The sequence below is a fragment of the Furipterus horrens genome, unplaced genomic scaffold (assembly GCF_987537825.1).
Source record: "Furipterus horrens unplaced genomic scaffold, mFurHor1.1.pri manual_scaffold_4, whole genome shotgun sequence".
NCBI lineage: Eukaryota > Metazoa > Chordata > Mammalia > Chiroptera > Furipteridae > Furipterus > Furipterus horrens.
In genome coordinates this window covers 49,098,573-49,113,281 of record NW_028327174.1, presented here as the reverse complement: position 1 = coordinate 49,113,281, position 14,709 = coordinate 49,098,573, and the positions used below count along the sequence as shown (strand labels likewise).

Sequence of the window (14,709 nt, the reverse complement as noted above, 5' to 3'; positions counted from 1 at the left end):
GTGACAGTTGAGAGATATGATGGAGACGAGAGGAGCCATTTGGAACTATGGGGCTCTTTCATATGTTTGTTATGTGCTAAACTATAATATGATAAGTATTTTCTTATCTTCACATTCAGTGTTCTTCCTGTTGGTATGTCCTTCCTACCTCAACTTGTCCGTCTGGCAGTAGTTGCTTTCTTATCTCTTTAAGTCCCGTTTCAGATGTGCTCTTCTACATGAAACTTGACTCCTCCGGGAGATACTGAGTACTTCTTTCTCTGTGATCCAATCGATTACTACTTAGATTGCTATGTCTGCCATATATTGCCTTAGCAAGTTAATTGCTAGAATGGTAATAGCATAAGTTTTCCATAGGGAAGGTTAGCAGTAATAAAATTTTTTCTCATCTTTGCCCTCCTACTTCTTTGCAGCTCTTCTTTATATTCTAAACTTTAGATATATTTTTAAAAATTCTCTATTTGTTATAGTTTCTCAAGGACACTTTACAGTTTGGATTCTTATTCTTCATACTTTTTTTTTTTTTTTTTTTGAGTCAAACCTGAGTTCTAATTTTGTTTTTTCTAGGTTTCACATAACTTTGGACAAGTTGCTCTTCTGAATTTTAGTTTCCTTATCAATAAAATGCCAGTATTAATACCTTACTGTTGAATTGTTTTGAAGATTAATTTAGAGGTAAAGCACTTATAAAAGTGTTCCACATGTAGTACACAAAAGTAGGTGTTCTTTCTTGGGAGAAAGTTGATCTCATGTAAAGGCTGCTTTCAGTTCAGTAATGGTTCTTTACTGAGTGCCTTTCCTTTCTGGAAGATTTTTCCTAGTGATAACTGAAGAATGAGATGGAAGGAGAAATGGTATATTGAGTAAAATGGATTGGATAGTGCTGTTTGTGGATATTGGAGGTTACTCTCATAGACTGGGTTGATTGGCTCCTTATTCTCTTTTTAGTTCTCACCCAAGGACATGCCCATTGATTTTAAAGAAAGGGGAAGGAAGGGAGAGAAACATTGATAGGTCTCCTCTCGTGTATACCCCGACTGGGGACCAAACCCACAACCTAGGAATGTGTCTTGACTTGGAATTGAACCTGTGACCTTCTGGTTCCACAGGATGATGCTTCAACCACCTGTGCCATACCAGTCAGACCTTGCTCTTTATTCTTAATCTCCTATCAGCAAGGAAGTTTTGCCCTTATTTCCCAGAATATGCCATGCCATTTCGTGTGTCTATGCTATTGTACATTACGATCCTTCTGCCTGGAATTCCCTTTCTCTCCTTGTCCACTTGTTAAACTTTTATTTTTCTTTCTAAAATCTAACTCGGGTGTTAGTTTTTCTGACTTCTGCAGGTAGCGTTAGCCTTTCCCTCTAGTACTTCTGTCCCTGTACCCTGTCGGTTACTAATGCCTTTGCATATCACCCGGGCCAATCATAGTGCCTGACACATGATGGGTACTTAGCAAATAAGTCTTTGTTAAATAAATGAATTTCCTAGGAAGCCTGCATTGCTCTCTTGAGTAGCTCGAGTACTCATCATCTTCATTTTGATTTAATGCTTTGATTTATTAAAAGACACTTCACAATAATAGAAAGAACACCAGTCTTTGGGATTGGTTCCATTCCTGGCCCAATTTCCTTTATAGTATGAATAATAGTTCCTTATTACCTATTATTGAGGTTTAATTAATATATGAGGATTATTGTGAGACTTAACTAATATGTACTTTATTATAATACACCTAGAGCAGAGTTTTACACATAGAACATTAAGTAGATGTTCAGTACATAGATGTAGTTATTATTACTGTATGCTTCAATTATATGAGAAATAATACATGATCTCTTTGAAAAGAAAAGAGATTTTGCTTTTCCCCCTGCATTTTACTTTCCTAAGCCAGGAGATACCTAATTCCATTGAAGAGAAGTGCTTGTCCCTTACATTATTCCTTTATTTAATAAATACTGAGTCCCTGCTATGTGCCAGGTTCTATTTTTGATGCAGAGGATCCAGTAGTAAATTAAAAGACAAATTTTGTACTCAGCAAGTTTATATTCTGATATGTGAAGTAGACAGATTTGAATAGTGTGACCTAATAGTGTGCATTACTGGGTAATTCTTGTCAACTTTTTTTATTGCGCAATAAATGTGTTCTTGTGTTTTTAGTATCCACTGTGTAGCTCCTCATTGTTACCACTGATCTCTGTGGCTTTCTGTGTTGGTTGTTATGTCATTTGTTCACTGCACCAAGGGGATAGGCCACCTCCTCTTACGTTCTCCCTTTATTAGCCTCAGTGATGGTGAGGAGGCAATAGAATAGCATTTTCATTGCCAAACCCCAGCCTAATCATGATTAGGAATACTAATTCTCAAGAATTAGGCTAAGGAGCAAGGGATACCCTCTGAGCCCTTGTTTTTACCTTCACTAGGACAGATTGCAGAGATTTAAGAATTGAAAGGGACTCTAATTGCCAGAATTTACAAATCCCAAAACTAAGTCTTGTGGAAATGACTTGCTCAAAGTTGCAAAATCTAATCTGTGACAGCTCCAGGAGCTCTAGGTCTCTCAACTCCCAACTTGATGCTCTGTGTCTTTGTTCTGCATATCTGAAATTTTCTGTGGATCGAAGTTCACTCTTTCATTTGTTTCTGTGAGAGATCGTTCAGTGAGGACTTGGCAAGATGAAGTTTGAGAAGAGCAAGAGGCCCTAGGACATACAGTTACCATGCCTGGAGCTCTGCTAAGCATTCCTCACTCGGGTTGTCAGCAAGGGCTGCATGGAATAGGACTGATCTCTCATCTTTGAAATGGAGTTGTGTTGCTGATGCTCCACTTTGGTTCATTCATTGACTCATTAGCTTTTTGATAGGGATTGTTTGCTGGGGATTTTCAGTATCTACTTCAGTTTGGTTGACTATATATATTTTTATTGTTGCAAAATACTGTTTTTTTCTATTACAGTTTACATTCAATTTTATATTCATTTCAGGTGTATAGCATAGTGGTTAGACATTTAACTTAAGAAGTGATTCCCCCAGTAAGTGTAGTACCTCCTTGACACCATATATAGTTATTACAGTATTATTGACAATATTCCATATGCTGCACTTTACATCCCCATGACAATTTTCTAATTGCCAATTTGTATTTCTTAATCCCATCCTCCTAACCCTCCTGCCAACTGGCAGCCATCAGTTTGTTTTCTGTATCTGTGACTTTGTTTCTGTTTTGTTGGTTGGTTGACTATATTTTGATTCAAGTAGGCTGTCAAGAAGAAGTCTAAAAGCCTGTAAGATTTGATTAAATCAATGAATTTGTCAATTTGGACCATTTGGGAAGAGTAATATTCTAGCTTAATGTATTACCTTGACAAGTGATGTACTCTTTCACATAATGTTGGTCTCTCGTGCAGTAAGGAGCTGTGCTAAACTTAATTTCTCTGTTGCACTGTGGGTCATCTTTTTGCCTGTAGTACAGGTATAGAAGAAAATAGAAAAGTAAGAAATAATACTATGACAGAATATGTAGAATAGTTTCTTGACTGGAGAGTGTCCAAGTATAAAAACAGTTTTGCTGAAATCAGTAGGATGCAACACGAGAGTGGTAACTTTACATGTCAGAATATCTCCTGATGCAAAACCCAGAGCTGGCAAAGAGCATGAGTCATAAATAGTTTCTCAGCCATGACAGGAAACTTGTTCTATTGGATCTGACTTCATCTGTTTAGGAATTCCTCTTTACCCTGATGCCCAAGGGCAGGCCACATCTGTCAGGCAAATTACTGCTATGTTCTTTCTTAGAGGAGCTGCATTTTATGCACATATGAAAAATGTGCCTAATACCATATTAGTGCTTTTGCATAAAAGCAAGGACATAACCCAGTCACCTGTCTGTAAGTTCAGAAATCTCACCCTTATTTAGTAGTGGTCTGGAGCCAGCTCACAGCAGCTCACAGGAGGTAATGGAATTTTGAGAGCTAGTTATTAAACAAAGCCATTATTTCAAAATTAAATTGTATTGAAAACAAAGGTAATAAGTATTCAAAAGTCATTGCTTTTACTCATTGTATTATTACCTATGTTTTCAAAGTTATTGACATGTATCGTAGCTGTGTGGTGGAAATACTATAGAATGATGTGCTACTGCACGTCTCTTCCTAACTCTGCATTCAATGGTATCATGTAGGTAGGTTGAAATGGACCATGGCAAGAGCATTTACATTATGGAAAATTCCCACACCACCTATCAGGGCTTGACTTAAGAAAGTGATGGAGAAAATGTCAATAATGCAATTAAAAATGTGTCGTGTCTGCAGTGAGTACATTGTGATTAGCACAATAGATTGAAGATAAATTCTTCCAATAATATCTGATTCAACAAAGAGGCTGCTCACTTTATTATTGACAAATGACTGAAGTGAAGTTACATGTGGCCCTGTTTCACTTTAATCTTACTTGCTAACATAAATGAAACTATCAACCACCGTGCATGTTGGACTTATATTCATTTGTCAGTTGCCACCAAAGGTTGCTATGGATGCAGAAGTTTGCTAAAAACCAAGGAATGCATTCTGTAAGACTCAATTGTAGTGCAGTCAATAAAATTATTTCATTATAAAAAAATAATATGAATGCAAATGACTAATTTGTATTTCTTTAGTCGCCAATTACAATTTTATGTAATTTAGGTTCTTGTTTTTATTCCATACTTGTAAAGCATTCTTGTAAATTATTTAAATGATTGTTTTTCTTGGTAATGATACTTGGATTTTCTCATAAGCCTCCTGCTCATTTGTCACATGTTTCTTTTCCCACCCATAGTCCTACTTTTTTCCAGGCAGAGCTGTGGATCAAAGAATTGTAAGTTATTATTTTTGTATTATTTTTTTCTTCTCTATCACATCCTAATTTCAGTTTGAAGAAATCAATTAACCAATCATCTTACCTATGTTTAGTTAGTAAAAACTCTATAAAACAACTTTTAAGTTATTGGGTTTTAAACTTATATTGGTGTTAGGACATTTCTGTGCTCTGGTTTTTTAAATCTATAACAATTGTTAAAGCTAACTTGAATTGGAAAAATATTTCAAAATTAACAGTTATTTAGAGAAGAAAATAAATGCCCTTATTTTCACATGGATAAAACTAATTTATTGACCAATTTCTATTTCTAGAGCTTATAAAATCACTAAAATATTTTAGTCCTCAATTTTAAGAACACACTTTTAAGTTATCCAAAACCCCTGGTCTTGATTTTTTTTCTTAAGAAAAGATAAACCCATATTATTCCTTTTGGTTCATAAATACAATATTTGAATTACAACCTCAATGATATTTTATATTTTCTCCTTTGGTATTCAGTCTCACTTTTGGATTTCCAAAATGAAGCTTAATTTTCTCCATAATTTTAGAAGTGTGTTAAAAAAAAGCTGGGGAGGACTACACATTCACAAATATCCACAAAAGTCATCTGCTCACATATGGCAACAAACTAATAATTTTTATCATTTCCATAAAAACAGGAGAATTTCAATAACACCATGTGGTTTCATCCTTTTTTAAAATAAAAGTCGTGTTAAGTTACTGTAAGGATTTTAGACTCTGTATATGAGGGTTTTATATGTAGTGCTCAATGTACGTGAATAATGGGCTGATGTTAAGAGAGTGGTCTGCATTTGTGTCACGTTCCTTTTCTAGAACTAGTGTTTATGATTCTCGAGCACGGGAAAGATTGCGCCAGATTGAAGAGCAAAAAGCGCTGGCATTACAGCTTCAAAACCAGGTAAAAAAATTGGGATAAGATTATAATTAAATAGCATATCCAAGTTGAAACTAATTTGGAAGGTTACATGTATGTGGGGTCAAAGCTACTGTAATCGCAAGATAGTGTTGTACCATAGCATTGTATGATAAGTGGTAAATGTTCTTGATCTATCCAGCTAGTACTACTCAGTTTACATAGATAGATAACATATTTCTTTATCCCACTTATTCTGAAGTTCTGTCTTTCAGAGATTGCAGGAACAGGAACATTCAGTACATGATTCAGTGGAACTGCGCCTTCGTGTACCTCTTGAAAAAGAGATCCCTGTCACAGTCACCCCAAGAACAGGAAAAGATCGTAAATTAACTGATAGTGAAGATGAATTTCCTGAAATCACAGAGGTAAATTATATAATACAGATTTCTGCACTAGCAAGTGTTGTGTTTAGAAAAAATGCTTTGGACAAATTTAAAACATAAAAGTAATAGAACACGTAGTATTTAAATTGTATTGCATATGCCAGAAGGGAGGATATTTGGGGGACTGGGTGAAAATGGTGAAGGGATTGAGAAGCACAAATTATTTGTTACAGAGTAGTCATGGGGATGTAAAGTACAGCACAGGGAATATAGTCAGTAATCCTGTAATAACTATGTATGGTGCCAGGTGGGTACTAGAATTATTGGGGGGTAACACTGTAAAGTATATCATGGTCCAACAACTATGCTGTACACCTGAAATTAATATAAGAGAATATTGAATGTAAACTATAATTGAAAAATGAAGCTTAGTCCTGACGACTGGTGTGGCTCAACTGTGGCTGGGTGTCGTATTGCAAAGCAAGAGGTCTGCGACTGGGTTCCTGGTCAGGCCCCATGCTGAGGTTGTGGATTCAGTCCCTGAATGAGGTGCATGTGAGAGGCAACCAATCAATGTTACTGTCCCTTTCTCTACCCCTTCCCCTCTCTCTAAAAATAAATAAAATATCTTTTCAGAAAAGGAAAAAGAATTTAAAAAAATGAAGAAGTTGTATTGCATACTCCTTTCATTTGTATTACAGCCCAATCTTGGCTTTATTTTTAAACAGTTATTGAACACTAAGGAAAGAATTATGGGTGGCTTTTAGCAACTTCCGTGAAAAGGCATTTAATAAATTTGTGTGTCATTTCATGTGCAGTACGCTGAGCTTACTATTTTTTAAGTAATAAAAACTTGGTATAAAATTTGGAAAATACGTAAATCCTGTGTACATTTTAAAGTAATCTGTTTCTTAATCCAGTCTTTTGTCTGAAAGACTCACATAGTTGGTGAGTGTAACACATATAGTTATGTTGAATTTCATATTTTACATTAAAAAAGAAAAAAAAATTTAGGAAAATGTATCTAAAAGAGACTACCTTAGCTCCCTGCCTTTTGGGAAACATTCCGTTTCTCAGGAAATTAGATCAAAAATGTAAAATATAATTAGGGTTTTTCATAAACTTAGAAAATTTGATAGCAGGAATAATATGCAACAAAGGCCTGAACTGTTGTGCTGAAAAAGAAAAGGGAGGACAAGGTGGGATGGAAGGAAGTAATCGAGATTAATGATAAATAGTCTGAGGATTGCGTGGGGCTTGGTGAGAGAAGTGGTGTGTCTCGTCCATGTATGTTTAAGCTCTGACACCTCTTGGTTCTCTAGGAGATGGAGAAAGAAATAAAGAATGTATTTCGTAATGGGAACCAGGATGAAGTACTGAGTGAAGCGTTCCGCTTGACCATTACACGCAAAGATATCCAAACTCTAAACCACCTGAACTGGCTCAATGATGAGGTAATCTTGCACCCATTTTTATATTCAAATAGTAAGTGAACATTAAGCGGAAACTAAAGGCATGCCTTGGCTGGTGTGGCTCAGTGGATTGAGCGCTGGCCTATGAACTGAAAAAAGGTTACCGGTTTGATTCCCAGTCAGGGCACATGCCTGGGTAGCAGGCCAGGTCCCCAGTTGAGGGTGTGTGAGAGGCAACTGATTGATGTTTCTCTCGCTCTCTCTCCCCCTCCCTTCCCCTCTCTCTAAAAATAAATGAAATTTTTAAAAAATAAAATATTAAAAAAAAATACATATATATATATATACACATATATATGAAACTAAAGGCATTATCTGTTTCTCAAAGTAGATGGCCTAGATCAGATTCAGCTGTCACATGCTTCTCAATTCTCTGAATAAGTAGAGCTGTATGTTTTTTTTAAAAAGTCAGGTCATTTTTATATACTTTAAAGTCTGAGAACTTCTGATTTATGTATTGACAGTTTGGACACTGAAGGAGAGGACAGTTACTCATTAGTATTGTCACTGTAACTCACATGCTCAGAGAAAATACTTGATAGCTGATCTAATTGTAGCATAAAGGAATACTTTCCATGTAGGGTTCCATTTCTACATCCACTTCTATCTCTACTTTCTAAGTCACTTAGGTTATCATTTATAAGCTTTGTAAAATAGACTATTTTTAAATCTGACATTGAAAAATTTACATTATTAAATAGTTGATATATTGGGTTAAAAAATAGTTATAGCCTTTGTGAGTTGTAATTATTTTGAGTAAATTGATTATACTACAGTCTTTAAACTGACCTGTCCTAGTCCTGTACCTATAGGAGTTAGTTTTATTTTAGAAGGATATTTTCACAGCAAAAGAAGAAAAGTTGCTTTTTTTCCCTAAGTACCTGCCTCCTTTTTTTAGACCCACTGGCGGCATTCCTGCTTGATATTTTTGGGTGTATTTAAGCTTCCCAACTATGGAGGATTTTTGGATGATTCAGTATAGAAAGCACTAAGTAGATATCTATATCCTGGTCTGGTATGCTAAGGACCTTCCAAATATTGGGTTGGCCAAAAAGCCCATATGGTTTTTGCTGTAAAATAAAAGACATATTTTTTAATTTCGCCAATAACTTTATTGTTTTGGATATTTTGAGTATGTCAGTTATCTGCCATATAGTAGAATGTTGATTGTTCTCAATGTCTCAATTTGATTGCTCTCAACTTCAATTGGTCTACCTGACTATGGAGCATCGTCCAGCTAGAAATCTGCAGCACAAAACTTCACAAACCACTTTTGACACAGTTAGTTACAGCACCTTCTCCATACACTGCACAAATCTTTTGCATTTCAGTTGCATTTTTACCTTTCTTGAAATAATAAAGCATAACATGCCAAAATGTTGCATATCTTTTTCCATCTTCAGTATTAAAATGGCTACACAAAAATTCATCTGTTTTGATTTTTTTTGCAAATGCATGCTGATATGATTGTTTCAAATGAAGTTAAAGAAAAGTAAGCACTACTAAAGCCATCCTATGTAAAAAAACAAATGAACTTTTTGGCCAACCCAGTAATAATTCTGGCTAACATCTATTGAGCATTTACCTCAAGTTAGGCACTGTTCTAGGTGTTTTATGTTTTCAGCTCATGTAGTAGTCACCACAGCCCTTGGAGGTAGATTCTATAATTTTATCATCTTTGTTTTATAGATGAAGAAGCAAGGCATAGAAAGATTAAGAAACTTGCAGGGTTACGTGGCTAGTAAGTAGCAGAGACAGGATTCATACCCAGGCATTGGGTCTCATGTATTATATCACACTGCTCCAGAGCCTTAAATTGGATCCTGTTTTAGGATTAGAGGTACGGAATTTGAAAGCCATGTATCATGTCCAGCATGTTGATTTTTTCTGGGGCCAGCTGGACTAGCCCTGTTCTCTTTGCCACTTGTGAATTTATAAGATGTAAATTTTTATCAAATCCATGAATAATATCTTTGACCAAGAATAGAAAGAAGGTATAGTTTGATACTGTCTTGCTTTAGGGGAAACCACCCTTGCTTCTTTTGGCTCAGAATAGTGATACAAGAACATTGGATCAAATGATAGGGGGAAAAAAAAAAGAACTTACCAAATCAAGGAGCAAAATGAAAATCAAGGACAGTGAAAAGTATCCTCTTGCCATTTTTTGCCTGCCACTGCTAAATGGGACAGGGTCAGTTATTCTACAGGAACGGAGCCTGTTGTAAATTATGCCAGGCCTTCTAGGGGGCAGCAATGAGTAGGCTATGAGCTGAGTTCTTGCTGTTTACTGTGGCACTTACCTCCGTGAGATCTCTTTACAGAGGCAGCATTCATCAAGGCATAGTTTCCATTCCTTGGGCCCATCAGAGGTTGGATTTTAAGCAAGCAAAATTAATGGAAATTACATTATTTTGAAGAGATGAAGGGAAGGAAAGATTCTTCTTCTACTTTGTCTCTGTCAGGCCTACCCATAACGTGTAGGGAGTGCTTGTCTTCTGAGTTCAGAACAATGGTATCCTTGAAAGCAGGTTATCAGTTCACATGTCCAGGATGTGAATGATGATGAAAATCATTTTAAAAAGCACCATTTTCAAAGTACCTTACTTCTCAGGCTTTTAAAGTTGTTGCCTGTTAGAAGCTAACATCCTGATGGGGAATTAATAAGTATCCTTAAGTATTTGTACTCATTTAAAAATACTTAATTCCATTTCTTAATTGTGAATGCTCAATCTTTTTTTGCAAGTAATATGTCCTCTTTTTAATCCTAGTCTCCTTCCCCCAAATAGATGTTTTCATTAATAACCATTTACCTTTCTTTTTATATCTATCCTGTGAGTTTTATAGGCTGTTAAAACTTTCTCCAAAATAAGGTGATTGACAAATTACTCTTACCATTTTTTAGACAAGGAATATAAGATCCTAGAAGTGAAAGGGATCAAATTGAGTTTATAAGGAAAATAAAGTGTAGAGGTTTTATATTTGGGTTATGTACAAAAAACCATTTGGCCACCCTTTTTCTGGTCTCTTTCCTAAAAGAAGAGTAAGCCACAGTGCCTGTTCATATAATAGGCTTTTGTAAAAACAATCCTCACAAAGGATATGTTTACTGATTTTTAGAGAAAGAGAGAGAGAGAGAGAGAGAGAGAGAGAGAGAGAGAGAGAGAAACATTAATGTGAGAGAGAAACATTGACCAGTTGCCTCCCATATGCACTCTGACTAGGGATTGAACCCGCAGCCTACATATGTGCCCTGACTGGGAATCAAACCCACAACCTTTTGATGCATGCTTCAGCCAAGTGAGCCACCCAATCAGGGCCATATAAAAGGCTTTAAAATATGTTTTTATGAATGAATTTTTGTATGGGTGAATAGTTAAATTCTGTATAGCTTCGAAGACTAATGATTGACATTTTACCTTACTATTAAGAAAATGAAACTTCTCAGAAATGGAATGTGGGAACTGGCTGTCTTGTAAAGAATACAAAAAGAAAGCTGGTAACATCAGAGATATTGTAGGTTGGGGTTTCTGTACTGGGTCTGGTGATTATCTGATTAAGGGAAGGACAACAGGGTTAAAGAGAGAAGGCATTAGTTACGAAAGTAGATAGAAAATTATAATGAAGAAACAAATGGAAATATTTTTAAATGGATATCAATACTGGAAATTATTTATTTCCTGGAGATTGAATTGGGTCACTTCTGGAATCCAACTCTTAAGATTCTAGGTTAATTATCCTGAGGAGAAAACTGCTTTGGGCTTTGTTTTTCTCTTTATGGTTTGATGGCTCTGCTGCTCAGAGGACCTAAAAGTTGTTTTATAAGGCATTAGATAGACTTAGAAATACATGGCATACAAGTAAATGGATCTCACTTCTACTTCTGATCATGATAGAATAAAACAGATTAGATTAAGCCTTTCAACTGAACTAGAACATTAGATAAAACATGGAAACAACAATTTTCAGCCATTGGATTATAGCGATGAGAAAAGGTAAATGAAAAGGATGAGTCTATGATTTCCCCAGCTTACTGGGGTGATATGTTGAGGGCAGAGAGCTGGTAAAACCTAACAGTGCCTAATAAGCTTGCTGAGAGGAAGAGACAGAGTTCAGAGTTTGGGAAGACCAAAGTGGCTAAGATTTGTGAGGTCAAATACTGGAGGAGTGGTTACTATAGAGAGAGAAAGCTCCAGAAGTGTGCAGAGGACCCTCCTTGAATCTTCCGTTGAATACCCATCTGTATATATTTGGGAAGAAACTACCAGAGACTAGGAACTGCCAGGAAGAAGGAATCAGAGCAAGCCTCAGAGCTAATACAAGCGCCAAAAATAGTTTATGTGCCAACCAGCAAGAATGGAAAAGTCATGGGGCATTGATGGACTGGAGTCCTCAAAAGAGTATTGCCTCAGGATGGGGGCCAAACTGGCCCTAGAATAAAGGCTTCTCTGGACCTATGGTAACAAAGCTTGAAACTTCCAAGTAACTTAACAATACCACGGAACAAAGTCCGACAATATTTAAAGAAATACAACAAATTCTAGTAACAAAACCCAACAACAACATGAAATTCACAGTGTCCAGCATCGTGTCAAAAATTTTCAGGCATGCAAAGTGGAAGGGAAATTTAGCTTATTGTGAGGTGAAAAAAATTCATGAGAAATACCCAGAAATGAAGAAAAAGATAGAATTAACACAAAAAAGATACTAAAACAGGTATTATAAACATGTTCTGTACATTCAGGAAGGTAAAGGAAAATAGACGTATGAGAAGAGAAATGGAAGATATAAAAAGAAAAACATAGGTTGAATTTGTAGAAAACTATAGTTTCTGAATTAGCATATTCATGATATGGCATTAACAGTAGATTCGACATTGTAGAAGAAAAGAAATTAATGAATTTGAAGATACAGCAAAGGAACCACCCAAGTAAAGCACAGAAAAAAGAGTAAAGAAAGATGACTAGGACCTCAGTGAGCTGTGAGACAATATCAGGCAATCTAAGCATATAATTGGAGTCACAGAAGGAAAGGTGTGGTATAAGTGCTGTCACAAAAAATTAAGGAACAGCCCTGGTTTGTGTGACTCAGTAGATTGAGCACTAGCCTGTGAATCAAAAGGTTGCTGGTTCGATTCCAGTCAGGGCATGTGCCTGGGACAAGGTCCCCAGTCGGGGGCATGCTAGAACCAACAAATTGATGTTTCATCGATGCTTTTCTCCCTTCCTTCCCCTGTCTCTGAAAATAAATAAATAAAATATTTTAAAAAGAAAAAAGAAACAATGGTGGGAGATTTTCTAAATTTGAAAATATACAGCAACAGAGCCAAGAAATTCAGCATACCCCAAGTAGAAGAAACACCACAGTAAAATATATAATAATTAAATTACTGAAAACCAGTGATAAAGAGAAAAATAATAGAGTGACATAGGTAAACATGGCTCACACCTTGAACAACCACATCTAAATTATGACTAAAATATAGAACAACCACCACTCAAAACAGTCAGAAATTGAGTTGAATGGAAGCCTGACAACTATGAAATTAAAGAAACCACAACTATCTAGACTAGAAGGAGGGGCGGAGAAACAGAACGGTCAGTCCCACGTTTACATGTGGTGCATAAAAATTCGGGAGGGATATCTCGGGAGAGAGGAGTCCCAGCCCCATACCAGGCCCTCCAACCAAGGGTTCCAGTGCCAGGAAGATAAGTCCCCATAACTTCTGGCTGCAAAAATCAGCAGGGATTCAGTTGGTGGAAGAAACTTCTGGAGTTCCAAGCAGTTCCCCTTAATGAACCCACACACAGACTTATTCAAACTCTCTCTCTGAGCTCCAGCACCATGGTAGCAGCTCAAAAGGCACCAGTGGAATACAGGGAGGAAGTTAAGTGTCTGGCATCATAGCAAGAGCTGGAGGACAGCTTTCTCCCAGACAGAGGCAGGCAGAGGCCATTTTCCCTTTTCTGAGCACCCCTCTCCACCGCCCCCAGAGCCAGAGAGCAGGCAGGCTGGTGCAATATCTGAAACTCAGTCAACCTGGCTGACACTCTTTGTCCCACCCTGAAGATCCCCTGGGACTCTGTCCCACTAAACTTACAGGTCCACCCAAACTGTTAACCGTGACTTTTCCATATGAATGTTTGGTCTTGGCTCATATTTCACAACTTCCTAAATCATCTCAAACAAGCAACAGCCATCTCAGGGAGACCCCAGTCCACATACCTCATGCTAAGTAACACTAGACCAGCCACTAGCAGCAGCCAGTTGAGATTCACAGCTCTGCTTTGCCTGGGAATCTCCAAGCCCAGCACACATAGCAGCCATCTCAGATTTGCTTTATAGCTCAGACAGGGTGGCCCCGGGCAGAAGACAGGTGGGGGCTGACCTTGGCCTGCACCACCCGGGAAACCCCAGAGTCTGTGCATCCAGTGAATAGTTACAGACCACGTCAGAGCACCACCAACCTGCTCCTGCACATCTGATCCACCACGGAGGGCAGAGGTTGGTGGTCAGTGGTCACAGCCAGTCCTTGCAGCTGACTGGCCTGGGTAAATCCCTTCCATTGACCTGCCAACAGCAAACAAGGCTCAATTACAAGAGGAGGGTGTACCTCAAGTACCCAGCTTGGGTGATAGAGAGGCTGTGCCACTGGACCCTATAGGACACCCACTACATTAGGCCATGCTACCAAGACAGGGAGTCATAGCAGCTCTACCTAATTCATAGAAACAAACACAGGGAGGCTGTCAAAACAAGGAGACAAAGAAACATTGCCCAAATGAAAGAGCAGATCAAAACTCCAGAAAAGTAGCTAAATGAAATGAGGATAAGTAATCAGTCTATCAGATAGAGAGTTCAAACACTGATTTTAAGGATGCTCACAGAACTTAGTAAGGACCTCAACAGCATTAAAAAGATCCAGTCAGAAACGAAGGATACACTAATTGAAATAAAGAACAATTTATAGGGAAACAACAGTAGAGTGGATGAAGCTGAGAATCAAATCAGTGATTTGGAACATAAGGAAGCAAAAAACAAGCAATCAGAACAAGAGGAAAAAAGAATCCAAAAATATGAGGATAGTGTAAGCAGCCTCTGGGACAACTTCAAGCATTCC

At 37.3% G+C, this 14,709-nt stretch overlaps 1 protein-coding gene across 1 annotated transcript in view; it reads left to right on the top strand.

Moving 5' to 3' along the window:
• The window catches only part of SENP1 (SUMO specific peptidase 1), a 53,549-nt gene that overhangs the window by 26,926 nt on the left and 11,914 nt on the right, over nt 1-14,709 (top strand). The window contains exons 9-12 of the mRNA XM_090273068.1: nt 4,819-4,857; nt 5,695-5,779; nt 6,010-6,162; nt 7,443-7,574. Of these exons, the coding sequence (XP_090129194.1) occupies nt 4,819-4,857; nt 5,695-5,779; nt 6,010-6,162; nt 7,443-7,574 (409 nt within the window). The remainder of the gene's footprint in view (nt 1-4,818; nt 4,858-5,694; nt 5,780-6,009; nt 6,163-7,442; nt 7,575-14,709) is intronic.